The 12,653-nt window shown below is 47.7% G+C and overlaps 1 protein-coding gene across 1 annotated transcript; it reads left to right on the top strand.

The window, feature by feature from the left end:
• Window positions 1–149: 149 nt before the first annotated feature.
• On the top strand, window positions 150–9,303 carry LOC118091572 (acrosin-like). Its single transcript, XM_060279771.1, has 5 exons — window positions 150–226; window positions 1,799–2,002; window positions 6,165–6,439; window positions 7,755–7,894; window positions 8,776–9,303. The coding sequence occupies exons 1-5, from the start codon at window positions 150–152 to the stop codon at window positions 9,301–9,303; spliced, it is 1,224 nt and encodes a 407-aa protein (XP_060135754.1).
• Window positions 9,304–12,653: the final 3,350 nt, after the last annotated feature.

Genomic DNA, 12,653 nt, shown 5'->3' on the forward strand with positions numbered 1-12,653 from the left:
GAGAGAGGAGGAGGAGGATAAAGCAGCGATGATGTCAGGCTGTCCACATGCTCCCTGGACAGAACCTGGATTTATGTGTTTTATGATGTCATGAATTCTAAGAAAAGGTGGTGGTGGTGGACCCTGTAACCTTGGGAGATGCCCAAAGGATGAGATGGTTGGTCCTCTCTGTTCTGGTCCTTGCTGCATTCCAGCCCACCCACAACGCAACCGTCAGCAATTGCGAGTAAGAGGCCATTGGGGTGATGGGTGGCATTTTGTAAGGAAAGGCAAAACAGGGAAGAAGTTTTTTTCATGGAAAAAGACACCAGGTGGTCTTCTGTCTGTCTGTCCATCTACCAGGGTTGCTCTCCTTCCATTTTGCCTTGAGGGTCTCGTGAAATTTGGTGGCATTTCATCCAACCCTCTGAAATAGAACATGAACAAGTTAGGCCAATTAATTTTGGTGGATCTACTCTGAGTCAAATCTTGTTGATTACCACCTATAGGCATGGTGTCCGAAAATATCTCACAAGGTTGCTATCATGAATTGTATAAAACTGACAAGGCTGGAATTTTTTTATAAAAAAAATAGTAGAATTCCCCCCCCCCAAAATAAAAATTTCAGAACTATATAAAAGACCTGCAAAATACCAGATGATATCCGAGGAGCCTGTTTTAGTAAAAAAAGGTAAAATGTCCGATCACAATATTCAAAGAGACTTTGGGTGCTGTTTTCAAGTTTAACATGCTATGTACCACCAAGGGGACACAGCTTGATCATAGGTAGAGTTCCTGTTGGAAGGAAGACTGGGAGTTCTGCTACCGAGATGGGATCTCCCTGGGTCTCCCTGGTCTTTCCTGATGGATCTCCTGTCATGTTGGAGGCAACCAAAATCTTGATCAAAATTGGACTGTAGAGCAGTCCAAACGGGAAGGCCCTAAAGCACAAACTATTGCATATATTTATATTGTGCTGCTTGAAGCATCTAGATGCATACAAAACTGTCTCCTTTTGGAATAAAACATTTCCAGGCCCATCAGTTTGATTCACCACTTTACTTGCAGAACTTTCTTCAAAACAGAACAAAAACATCAACAATGCATCTAAATAAATGTACAATATCTTGTGCATGTCCAGCACAGGCTCACCATCTTACTGTATAAGAAATAACTTTACTTCTTCCAGAAATCAAAACTGTGTCTCTCTCCCATTCCAGCCTGCATTCTAAATACCTTACTTGTGTGACCTATGGTTAAACACCCATGCACTAGCCAGCAGAGAACCATAGCAGTTAATTATCAACCCATCTAGGTGTTTGGAGAGATCTTCATGCCCTTCAGTGGAATCTTCCAGTTAAACCCTTTCAGCATTAATAAAAAAATTCCTTCAGTAGCACCTTAAAGACCAACTAAGTTTTTATTTTGGTATGAGCTTTCGTGTGCATGCACACTTCATCAGATACCTTTCAGCATTCTCCATCTCTGTGTGAATAAAGCAATTATACTTAACATGAACCGCCCTGGTATTCTGCAAGGACGTTTGCAGGTGACAAGTCTTGGAGGGCACCATGTTGTCCAAAGCTGACTTAGCCCATGGCCAGTGAATGGGCTCTCTGGTGCACAGGGATCTGGTCCCATGGGTGTCTCCAGCTTTGTACTTCACTCTGCCAAGGGGGTCAAGAAAGAGATGCTTGTCTGCTGCAGGAAAGCATTTGGGGGGAAGTGTGGACGTTAAGTGCGTCTGAGTCTCTTATGCCAGCCGCACAATCCACCCACGTCAAGTGCATGAACTGTTGGCGCTCTCTATCTTTTTCAGTGGCATCTGCGGAAGGCGACCCTTGGCAAGCAGCCACAAGTTGATGCGTGTTATGGGCGGCAGCAATGTTCTTCCGGGGACGTGGCCCTGGATGGTCAGCGTCCAGACGAAAGTCCAAGGGAGCCTCTACTACCATACCTGCGGAGGTTCGCTCATCGGCCCCCAATGGGTCCTCAGTGCAGTCCACTGCTTCCCAAGAGAAAAGTAAGCAGAAGGGGAAGTCTGCTTAGCAGAAGGCTGTTCCTGGGGAGGGTTGTGGAGTCTGCAAGCCCAGCAGTTTGGGGGCATCTCAAGGAAGCAGAGTCCCTCCAGGTGATTGTTGTTGTTTAGTCGTTTAGTCGTGTCCGACTCTTCGTGACCCCATGGACCATAGCACGCCAGGCACTCCTGTCTACCACTGCCTCCCGCAGTTTGGTCAAACTCATGTTCGTATCTTCGAGAACACTGTCCAACCATCTTGTCCTCTGTCTTCCCCTTCTCCTAGTGCCCTCAATCTTTCCCAACATCAGGGTCTTTTCCAGGGAGTCTTCTCTTCTCATGAGGTGGCCAAAGTATTGGAGCCTCAGCTTCACGATCTGTCCTTCCAGGGAGCACTCAGGGCTGATTTCCTTAAGAATGGATAGGTTTGATCTTCTTGCAGTCCATGGGACTCTCAAGAGTCTCCTCCAGCACCACAATTCAAAAGCATTCTTCGGCGATCAGCCTTCTTTATGGTCCAGCTCTCACTTCCATACATCACTACTGGGAAAACCATAGCTTTAACTATACGGACCTTTGTCGGCAAGGTGATGTCTCTGCTTTTTAAGATGCTGTCTAGGTTTGTCATTGCTTTTCTCCCAAGAAGCAGGCGTCTTTTAATTTCGTGACTGCTGTCACCATCTGCAGTGATCAAGGAGCCCAAGAAGGTAAAATCTCTCACTGCCTCCATTTCTTCCCCTCCTATTTGCCAGAAGGTGATGGGACCAGTGGCCATGATCTTGGTTTTTTTGATGTTGAGCTTCAAACCATATTTTGCGCTCTCCTCTTTCACCCTCATTAAAAGGTTCTTTAATTCCTCCTCGCTTTCTGCCATCAAGGTTGTGTCATCTGCATATCTGAGGTTGTTGATATTTCTTCCGGCAATCTTAATTCCGGCTTGGGATTCATCTAGTCCAGCCTTTCGCATGATGAATTCTGCATATAAGTTAAATAAGCAGGGAGACAATATACAACCTTGTCGTACTCCTTTCCCAATTTTGAACCACTCAGTTGTTCCATATCCAGTTCTAACTGTAGCTTCTTGTCCCACACAGAGATTTCTCAGGAGACAGATGAGGTGATCAGGCACTCCCATTTCTTTAAGAACTTGCCATAGTTTGCTGTGGTCGACACAGTCAAAGGCTTTTGCATAGGCAATGAAGCAGAAGTAGACTTTTTCTGGAACTCTCTAGCTTTCTCCATAATCCAGCGCATGTTTGCTATTTGGTCTCTGGTTCCTCTGCCCTTTCGAAATCCAGCTTGCACTTCTGGGAGTTCTCGGTCCACATACTGCTTAAGCCTGCCTTGTAGAATTTTAAGCATAACCTTGCTAGCGTGTGAAATGAGCGCAATTGTGCGGTAGTTGGAGCATTCTTTGGCACTGCCCTTCTTTGGAATTGGGATGTAGACTGATCTTCTCCAATCCTCTGGCCATTGCTGAGTTTTCCAAACTTGCTGGCATATTGGGTGTAGCACCTTAACAGCATCATCTTTTAAAATTTTAAATAGTTCAGCTGGAATATCATCACTTCCACTGGCCTTGTTATTAGCAGTGCTTTCTAAGGCCCATTTGACTTCACTCTCCAAGATGTCTGGCTCAAGGTCAGCAACCACACTACCTGGGGTGTACGAGACCTCCATATCTTTCTGGTATAATTCCTCTGTGTATTCTTGCCACCTCTTCTTGATGTCTTCTGCTTCTGTTAGGTCCTTACCACTTTTGTCCTTGATTATGGTAATCTTTGTACGAAATGTTCCTTTCATGTCTCCAATTTTCTTGAACAGATCTCTGGTTTTCCCCATTCTATTGTTTTCCTCTATTTCTTTGCATTGCTCATTTAAGAAGACCCTCTTGTCTCTCCTTGCTGTTTTTTGGAAATCTGCATTCAGTTTCCTGTATCTTTCCCTTTCTCCCTTGCATTTTGCTTGCCTCCTCTCCTCCGCTATTTGTAAGGCCTCGTTGGACAGCCATTTTGCTTTCTTGCATTTCCTTTTCCTTGGGATGGTTTTCGTTGCTGCCTCCTGTATAATGTTACGAGCCTCCATCCATAGTTCTTCAGGCACTCTGTCCACCAAATCTAAATCCTTAAACCTGTTCCTCACTTCCACTGTGTATTCATAAGGGATTTGATTCAGATTGTATCTTACTGGCCCAGTGGTTTTTCCTACTTTCTTCAGTTTAAGCTGGAATTTTGCTATAAGAAGCTGATGATCTGAGTTTCAGTCAGCTCCAGGTCTTGTTTTTGCTGACTGTATAGAGCTTCTCCATCTTTGGCTGCAGAGAATATAATCAATCTGATTTCGATGCTGCCCATTTGGTGATATCCATGTGTAGAGTCGTCTCTTGTGTTGTTGGAAGAGAGTGTTTGTGATGACCAGCTTGTTCTCTTGACAGAACTCTATTAGCCTTTGCCCTGCTTCATTTTGAACTCCCAGGCCAAACTTGCCAGTTGTTCCTTTTGTCTCTTGATTCCCTACTTTAGCATTCCAATCCCCTGTAATGAGAAGAACATCCTTCTTTGGTGTCATTTCTAGAAGGTGTTGTAGGTCTTCATAGAATTGGTCAATTTCACTTTCTTCAGCTCCGGTAGTTGGTGCATAAACTTGGATTACTGTGATGTTAAAAGGTCTGCCTTGGATTCGTATCGAGATCATTCTGTCATTTTTGAGATTGCATCCCATTACAGCTTTTGCCACTCTTTTGTTGACTATGAGGGCCACTCCATTTCTACTACGGGATTCTTGCCCACAGTAGTAGATATGATAGTCATCCGAACTGAATTCGCCCATTCCCTTCCATTTTAGTTCACTGATGCCCAGGATGTCGATATTTATTCTTGTCATCTCATTTTTGACCACATCCAGCTTACCTCCATTCATGGTTCTTACATTCCAGGTTCCTATGCAATATTTTTCTTTACAGCATCGGACTTTCCTTTCGCTTCCAGGCATATCCGCAACTGAGCGTCCTTTCGGCTTTGGCCCAGCCGCTTCATCAGCTCTGAATCTACTTGTACTTGTCCTCCACTCTTCCTCAGTAGCATGTTGGACGCCTTCCGACCTGAGGGGCTCATCTTCCAGTGTCATAACTTTTATATGCCTGTTGTCTTTGTCCATGGAGTTTTCTTGGCAGGGATACTGGAGTGGCTTGCCAGTTCCTTCTCCAGGTGGATCACGTTTAGTCAAAACTCTCCACTATGACCTGTCCATCTTGGGTGGCCCTGCATGGCATAGCTCATAGCTTCTCTGAGTTATTCAAGCCCCTTCGCCACGACAAGGCATTGATCCATGAAGGGGCCCTCCAGGTGATACTTACAGGAATTGCAGTTTGCCTCAACTCAGAGCCGTCCTCTTAGGACGGTGGAGTCTACAGCCCAGGAACTGCCCTACTGGATCAGCTAGTCCAGCGTCCCATTAGGAACCTCAGAGGGCTGGGCACTAGGGTTGATCCACCCAAGTTTGGGCCATAGGAATATAGGCCTCACCCACAATTTCATTTGTCCTGTGACCTGTAGGCACAGATCCGAATGGCTTCTTTTTTTCTCCCACTGCTTTCCCCAGGAAAACACACTGTTCATCGCTGAATCAGAACAAATGCCAATTGGGTTTTCTGTGAATTCATGTTTCCTCCAATTTAGATGTAAACGGTAGGTTTTCCCAGGGAAAGCGGCCAGGCACAAGAATGAGGAATGAGGACATGGGCCAGGCCCCTTGTGCTAAAATTATGCTTTTAATAGGGGTGATGTTTTAACTTGGGTGGGTGTAGTTTATTGTTCTTAAGTGTTCTATGTTAATTTGCATTTTGTATTTGGCTTTTTTGTATTTGTTTTATAAAGCTGATTAATATTCTACAGTTTTTAAAAATGTGTTTCTCCAAAGTCCCAAGTGCTACAGCCTTTCCTCCTAGGGGAGTCCCTCCACCTCCCTGATAATTTTGGTGATCCTTTTCTGAACCTTCTCCAGCTCTGCAATATCCTTTTGGAGGTGAGGCCAGCTTCACTGGATATCCAGGTGTTCTAGCCTCACGGGAGAGGGAGGGAGACTCCCCCCTCCTACCTCTGACATTCAGGGAGTTCAAGAACAGTCCCCCCACAAACCGTATATCCCTGTTTCTTGGTCCCACCTGCAGAGACCAGTACAAGCTTGTTCTTGGCTCCAACCGGCTCACGAATCTGGGCCCTGAGGCCGAGCAGCGCTTCATTAAGAGGCTGGTGAAACACGAGAAGTACGACAACCGGCTGAGTCAAGGAGAGGTGGTGTTCGCAGACATCGCTTTGGCGGAGATGGACGAGCCGGTCAACTGCAGTGACTACATCCAGCCAGCCTGCCTGCCTGAGGAAAGCCTGCCGATTTTGACGCTCGGCCATTGCTACGTCAGTGGCTGGGGTGGCCTGAAGCCAAGAGGTGAGAGCAGCCTTGTGAAAAGCAGGAGGAACGGCTCCCACGAAGTGTTTGAAAGAAAATCGTCACCTGTACCTTCGCTGCCAGCCGGCACGTCTGCACTTCTGCTTATCCTGCTGTTTTCCCCCAGGGAAAACCTGCAATCGAGTTCTCCACAGATTGCTGTTTGCTCCGATTCAGCAGTCAAGAGCGAGTTTCCTGGGGGAAAGTAGCAGGGCATGCAGAAATCCACTTGGACTCATGCCTAGAGAGCACAATCCTCTCGGACTCATGTTTTCTAGGCAGGGGGTGAGTGGAAGTGTGGACAAGCCCTTCTATTGGGAGGAAAGTTAATAAATAAAATGGAAATGACCATGGCAAAAAATATAGTTCTGAGTTAATAGACACTTCTGGTTGGCCTGCACAAGGTTCCTTCCTTGTAGGAGAGGTTTTCTTTTGGGGTGCTCCATCCCTGTTTCACTTCCCCTCTCTCTTGCACGGATGAGTTTTTCCTCGTTCTTGCCTGTAATTATTCTGCTTTAATAATATACTGGGCTCAGGCTATCTATTTATGAATTAAAAACATGGTTATCAGGACTTTTTGAAGAGACCAAGAAAGGCGTTTTTGTTGCATTCTGACACCTTTTTTTCCTAGTAAAATAGCACTGCTGGTCCACGTGCTGAGAGCAGCTAGCCGTTAGGCAGGTCCAGGGCCGGCGCGTCCATTTAGGCAAACTAAGCAGGTGCCTACGGTAGGGCGCCAAAATGGAGGGGGCGCTGGCCAGCCTGCCCGCCGTCCCCTGGTGCTGCCTGGGGCCGCCTCCACTGCGCCTGTCACCTGTTGAGTGGCTTCAGGCCGCTATCCTGAGGCGCGCACGTGCCTCCAGAGAGCGGCCTGAAGTCGCTCAACAGCTGACAGCCACAGTGGAGGCAGCCCCAGGCTCGCGCTCCCTGCGCGAAGCTCCGGAGGCGCGCGGGGAGCGCGAGCTTGGGGCCACCTCGACGCGCCTCTCAGCTGTTTTTTATTTTTATTTTTTTCTACTTTTTATTTTTCCTATTTTTATTTTTTCTATTTTTTCCATTTATTTATTTATTATTAATTTTGGGGGGGGGCGCCAGAAGATGATCTCTCCTAGTGTGCAAAAAACCCTAGCACTGGCCCTGGGCAGGTCTTAGGGCTTGTCCACACGTCTGCTTTCTAGGCATGGCTCTGAGGGGTTTCCCCCCTTTCTTTCCTCTCTCCTTTCCCTGCCCCAGTTAGGATCCACGGGCAGGGCACCCCCTGGCCAGACGTCCAACTCTCTATCTCTATTCCCACCCCGCTGCTTTCTGCCCACAGATTCCCGCCCTCCTGACATCATGCAAGAAGGGGCGACGAGTACCTACACTAGAATCCAATGTGGGATGCGGTGGGGAAGGAAGATCCCTACACAGAACGTCTGTGCCGGACACGAAGAAGGAACCATTTCAATCTGCCGGGTAGGGTGAACCACGGTCAGGAGCCAAGATCAGGATTTTGTGCTCATCTGATGCAGGGGGGTTGGCACCCAGTGGCACTCTGCGGCTCTACATAGGAGCTCTTTTGCGGCCCACCAATGAATGCTCCAAGTTTCAACGCCTGGCAAGTTGCGCTGAGGCTGCTCGCCGAGGCTGTCTACAGACCACACGTTCAAAGCACATTCAAAGTGCAGGACTCCTGCTGTCCACTCCCTGCCACTGAAAAAAAGAATCCTGAGACTGCAATTTGGGTACCAGGAATCAGATCTCCTTGAGGAGTGAACTACAGTTCCCAGGATTCGGGGGGGGGGGTGTCATACACTTTAAATGTGTACTCGGCACACTTTAATTGTAGGGTGTTGGTTAATAATAATAATAATAATAATAATAATAATAATAATAATAATAATAATAAATTATTTATACCCCGCCCATCTGGCTCTGGGCCACTCTGACTCTGGGCAGCTTCCAACAGAATATTAAAATACAATAATCTATATGTTTCAATCCATTTTGAGTTTGCAGCTGGTTTTATCTTCTGAATGTTTTCAAGAGTTGGTTTTACTCGTTATTGTTTTCTTTTCTTTGTAAGCCGCCTTGAGGTTGCTGTTGTACAATCAAGCAGGGTATATGTTTAGAACTGAAGAGTTGGAAGGGACCTCGGGGGGTCATCTAGTCCAACCCCCTGCAAGGCAGGAATTTGATGCAATAAATAAGCGAAATTGGTGTGCTGTGCTGCCCCCTGGCAGGATGGCTGTGCCTTGCACCCCACCCCCAATTTGCCTCTTTTCAGTAGCCTCTGCCTTGGTTTCCACAGCGTCCTGCCTGCACCTCATTCTACCACCTTCTTTTCCCCCTCCCAGGGTGACAGCGGAGGCCCCCTGATGTGCAGGGAAGAGAGATCTGAGCGCTACTGGGTGATTGGAATCGCCAGTTTCGCACCGATGTACTGCGGCACAGCGAAGGTGCCAAGCGTCTTCATTTCCACGCAGTACTTTCTAGACTGGATCCAAAGGACCTCTAAACTGCAGCTCTCGGTTCCCACAATCACCCCGCTGCTGGCGCAGACCCAGGCCACAACAACGCGCAAGCCCACGACTTTCCCTACCGCGGCCAGGCCAAGACCCTACAGGCCTACCTGGGCGGGGCCCCCACAGTGGGGTGGGAGGCCTCCTCCCCAGGTGCAGACCACAAGGTCCTCCTTCCCTCCCTGGATGAGGGAGAACTATTTTTGGGGTAACCGGAAGCCTGGCCGCAGGATTAGGCAAAGGTACAGATTGCAGCCCTCGTTCCATATGGCACCTCGAAGCCAGTTCGCAGATGCTCCAGGGTACTACCCTGGATCCGAAGACTACTCCAATCCGCTTGTGCCCTCGGGAGAGCAGGATTGAGAGGGGCAGTTGGGGCAGGGGGCAGGCATTGTAAAGCAGAGGGGCCAGGCTAGGGCCCACCATGATAAGCACCGGATATTCTATTGAATAATAAAACGGAGGTGGTTTGCGCAAGCTGCTTGGAGTTTGGCAATGGGTCTTTGTGTCTTTCAGACCATTATCTCACCATATCTCAGAGAGATGTGTTGGGAAATAGCCAAATCCAGAGCCATATTCTCCTACTTATGTTCATAATTCACTCAGGTCTTTCTTTCCGTTAAATGGAAGTGGTAGAAAAAGAAAAGCAAAAGAAGAAAGAAGGAAGGGAAGGGAAGGGTGAAGGACATTCCACGTTTAAGATATCCAAAATGTATTTTACAACAAATTAGAAACACTTTATATTTCACATTTTGCAGTTTAAACTCCAAATCAAAACTATTGCAGTTAATTTATTACCCCAAAAGAGTTTGAAATGTAGGGTGCTCACCCAAAGGGAACATGGCTCAGCAAATGACCTGCTATAAAACCATTAAGACACTTTCCATCCTCTCAGGCCTAATCAATCACCTACTCCTTTAAGATAGGACTACAGCTTATTTTACCACTGTTATTAGGCAAATATAAACGTCCCCTGCATGCCAGTAAAACCACTGCCAGCTCCCAGCCCCTCTGGGTTCTCCATACCTCCCACAGCTGCATCTGCACCAACCACTTACAGCCATCTCTGGAATCAAGCCTCTTCCAGCTTCTCAGCAATGCAGGGCTGTTCCACAATAGCTACCCTGCTCAGAAATCACCACGGCTGGCATCCACTCCAGCCGCTTCACCGCCGCTGTCCAGGCACGGGGACTCTCCAGGTCCTCCTCATCAGCATTTTGGTGCAGCTACTCCTTCACTCCTTCACAGCAAACACTCTGGCACTGCACAATCAGATCTCCTCAGCACTCTGCTCAGCCTCAGGAACCCATCAGCACATCAAAAGAACTTTCTGGGCCCATAACCTGGCGAGAAATTCTACTCAATATTGATCCAGAGCAGAACTCTGACGTATAGTTAGCAGAGCAAAAACTTAAACACTTTGCAGGATTCAAAAAAAAAAAAAAAAAGGACCAGAGGCAAGCAGGGAGAAGAGCTGAGATCCATATTGGGCAGGCTGGCAGATGGTTGCCTATGCTGCTGTCTCTGGAAATGTGTATGTCGTAAGATCTGGACTCCCTCCATGTAGACTAGAGGTGTGACCAGGAGAATAAATCATATTTCTTAAAGCCACGACAGTCTCTGCCATGTCTTCAGTTCTCCAAAGGAGCACAGAGCATGTGTGAGTGCCTGGGACCCCATGGGCTCTTGCCATCGCTTGGCAGAGAGAGGTGTCAGGCATGGAGAATCTTCTCCTCCCCCTGTAGCACCAAAGGCAAGAAGAACAAGCATGTTCATATTTATGGTTTTTATTCAGTCATCTGGTAGCAAGACAAAGAATCCATGTCTCCACGCAAAGGAGACGTTGCCTACTTTGAGCCCTCCTCTTCCATCCCCCACAACACCCTGAATACCTACAGTGTCGCATTCCTCTGCAATCTCTTTCTTGAATGCAGAGGGACCGACAGGACCTTGGAGAAGGAGGATCTCCCAGACTCTCCAGGGAGGTCTCTGCTTGCTGCTCTCTCCCTCCTCCCTTCTCCTCTACTATCTCGTAACTAGGCAATTCTTCATTCAACTGTAATTCAGCCCTGTCTCCTTCTCATTTAGCATCAGGAGCCCAGGCTGCCATCTTAATAACACAACATGCAAGTCGTAATTAGCTTGAAGATTTATTGCAATACAAACAATTAGCCTCAGATATCTAACCAAGCATCCGTGCCTTACAAGTCAGTTGACCCTTCTGAGGAGTGCTTCCTGGTTCTGCAGAATATCCTGAACCTATGACCCTTACATTTCTGGGTTTATTTCCTGTCTTATACATTTCCCATACTTCTACTCTTTGGGCTCAGGGGATTTATTGCCACCTCTTCCGGTGAGGAAATGCTACCCCTCCTGCTTTCCTAAGCTGCCTGGGCTTCTTGAGTGAGCTGGCTTCTTTCCCTCCTGCTCTCTGCTAACGCCTTATCTACATGCCATTCTGTGTCAGGGGGAGGGGGACTGCTCCCAGCTGTCTGACTGCTTCCTAACTCATGCTGTGTTTCTCTACTTGGGGCAGCTGTGTTCATGACATCTCGAAACTGCTGGAGACGGGGGGGGGCAAAGCTTCCCACTCCCCCTCCTCTTACGAGAGGAGCCGAGCAGACCGAGGGGACACTTCCCAGCCTTCCTGTTCAGTCCAGTCCCTGACATCACACCCCTATGCAGAGCTTTCCTCCTCCCTTCCTTCCCCCCCCCCCACCCCTTCGGTATTGGTCTGTTGGTGTGGCTCCCTTTGCAATTCCTGGGCGTGAACATGTTCTGCATATTCCCACGATCTTTCTTCAGGCAACCAAGTATTTCAGCCTCTTTCGTGTCATGCTTGAGTCTAGAATCTGCTCTACCTCAAACTCCTTCTCTCCCTCTACCAGAACAGGAAGTGGGGGCGTTTGCCAGGGAGTTTGTTAGGCGTGTGCTGGCACTCCTGGGGACAGCATGGATATTTGGAATACAGGGTGCATCTTCATTGATCCTGGCAACCTGAGTCTGAAAGTTCACTTCAAATGGCCCCACCTGCTGGGGGTCTAGCTTCCTGCATCTACCTCTCTGGGGCAAACCGTGTGTAGACAGCCACACCTGACCCCCCCCCCCACCTTTATCTCGCTACCTGGTTGTCTATGGGCATCTGCTGCTCTCTTATACAACCCCATAGCATAGTCCAAGCAAACTTCCTTAGCAAACTTTGGATGGCTGCTAAGTCTTCTACGAAGTCCTCTGCTGCTGGTACTGATAGGGTGTCAGTCTGTGATGGGAAAGTACATGGATGGTATCTGTAACTGGCAAAAAAAAGGGGGGGGTCTGCTGAGTTGAAGCGTGAAGTGCATTGTTGTACGCAAATGCCGCTGCGGGCAATTTGTGTGGGATGCAAAAAGGTTAAGTGCAGTCAAGTCACAACAATTCCTAGATAGTCCACTTGGAGGACTGAGGAGGAACACATGACTAAGGCTAGTTTCCTGTTCATCCACATGCTAATTAGATGGGAAAGGTGGTAGATAAATTCTGAAGGAACCAGCCATTTCCCTCTCTTACACTCTTACACTCTTGGACTCTTGGATTGCAGTTACTCTCTCTCTCAAGGCCTCCAGCCTAGAGAGAGATGAGATGGAGTCTCACCTCTTATAAGTGAACTTCACAATGTATATATTACTTTTTACCAAAGCAAGTCTACCTCTTGAGTATGCTGTATCTCAGGAAGA

This window comes from Zootoca vivipara, chromosome 10, assembly GCF_963506605.1.
Source record: "Zootoca vivipara chromosome 10, rZooViv1.1, whole genome shotgun sequence".
NCBI lineage: Eukaryota > Metazoa > Chordata > Lepidosauria > Squamata > Lacertidae > Zootoca > Zootoca vivipara.

Excerpts from the sequence above, each read along its gene's own strand:
- LOC118091572 (XM_060279771.1), top strand. The coding sequence starts at position 150 with ATGAGATGGTTGGTCCTCTCTGTTCTGGTCCTTGCTGCATTCCAGCCC. Across the intron at positions 227-1,798 it reads GCAACCGTCAGCAATTGCGA|TGGCATCTGCGGAAGGCGAC; the intron begins GTAAGAGGCCAT and ends TATCTTTTTCAG. Across the intron at positions 2,003-6,164 it reads CACTGCTTCCCAAGAGAAAA|AGACCAGTACAAGCTTGTTC; the intron begins GTAAGCAGAAGG and ends TCCCACCTGCAG.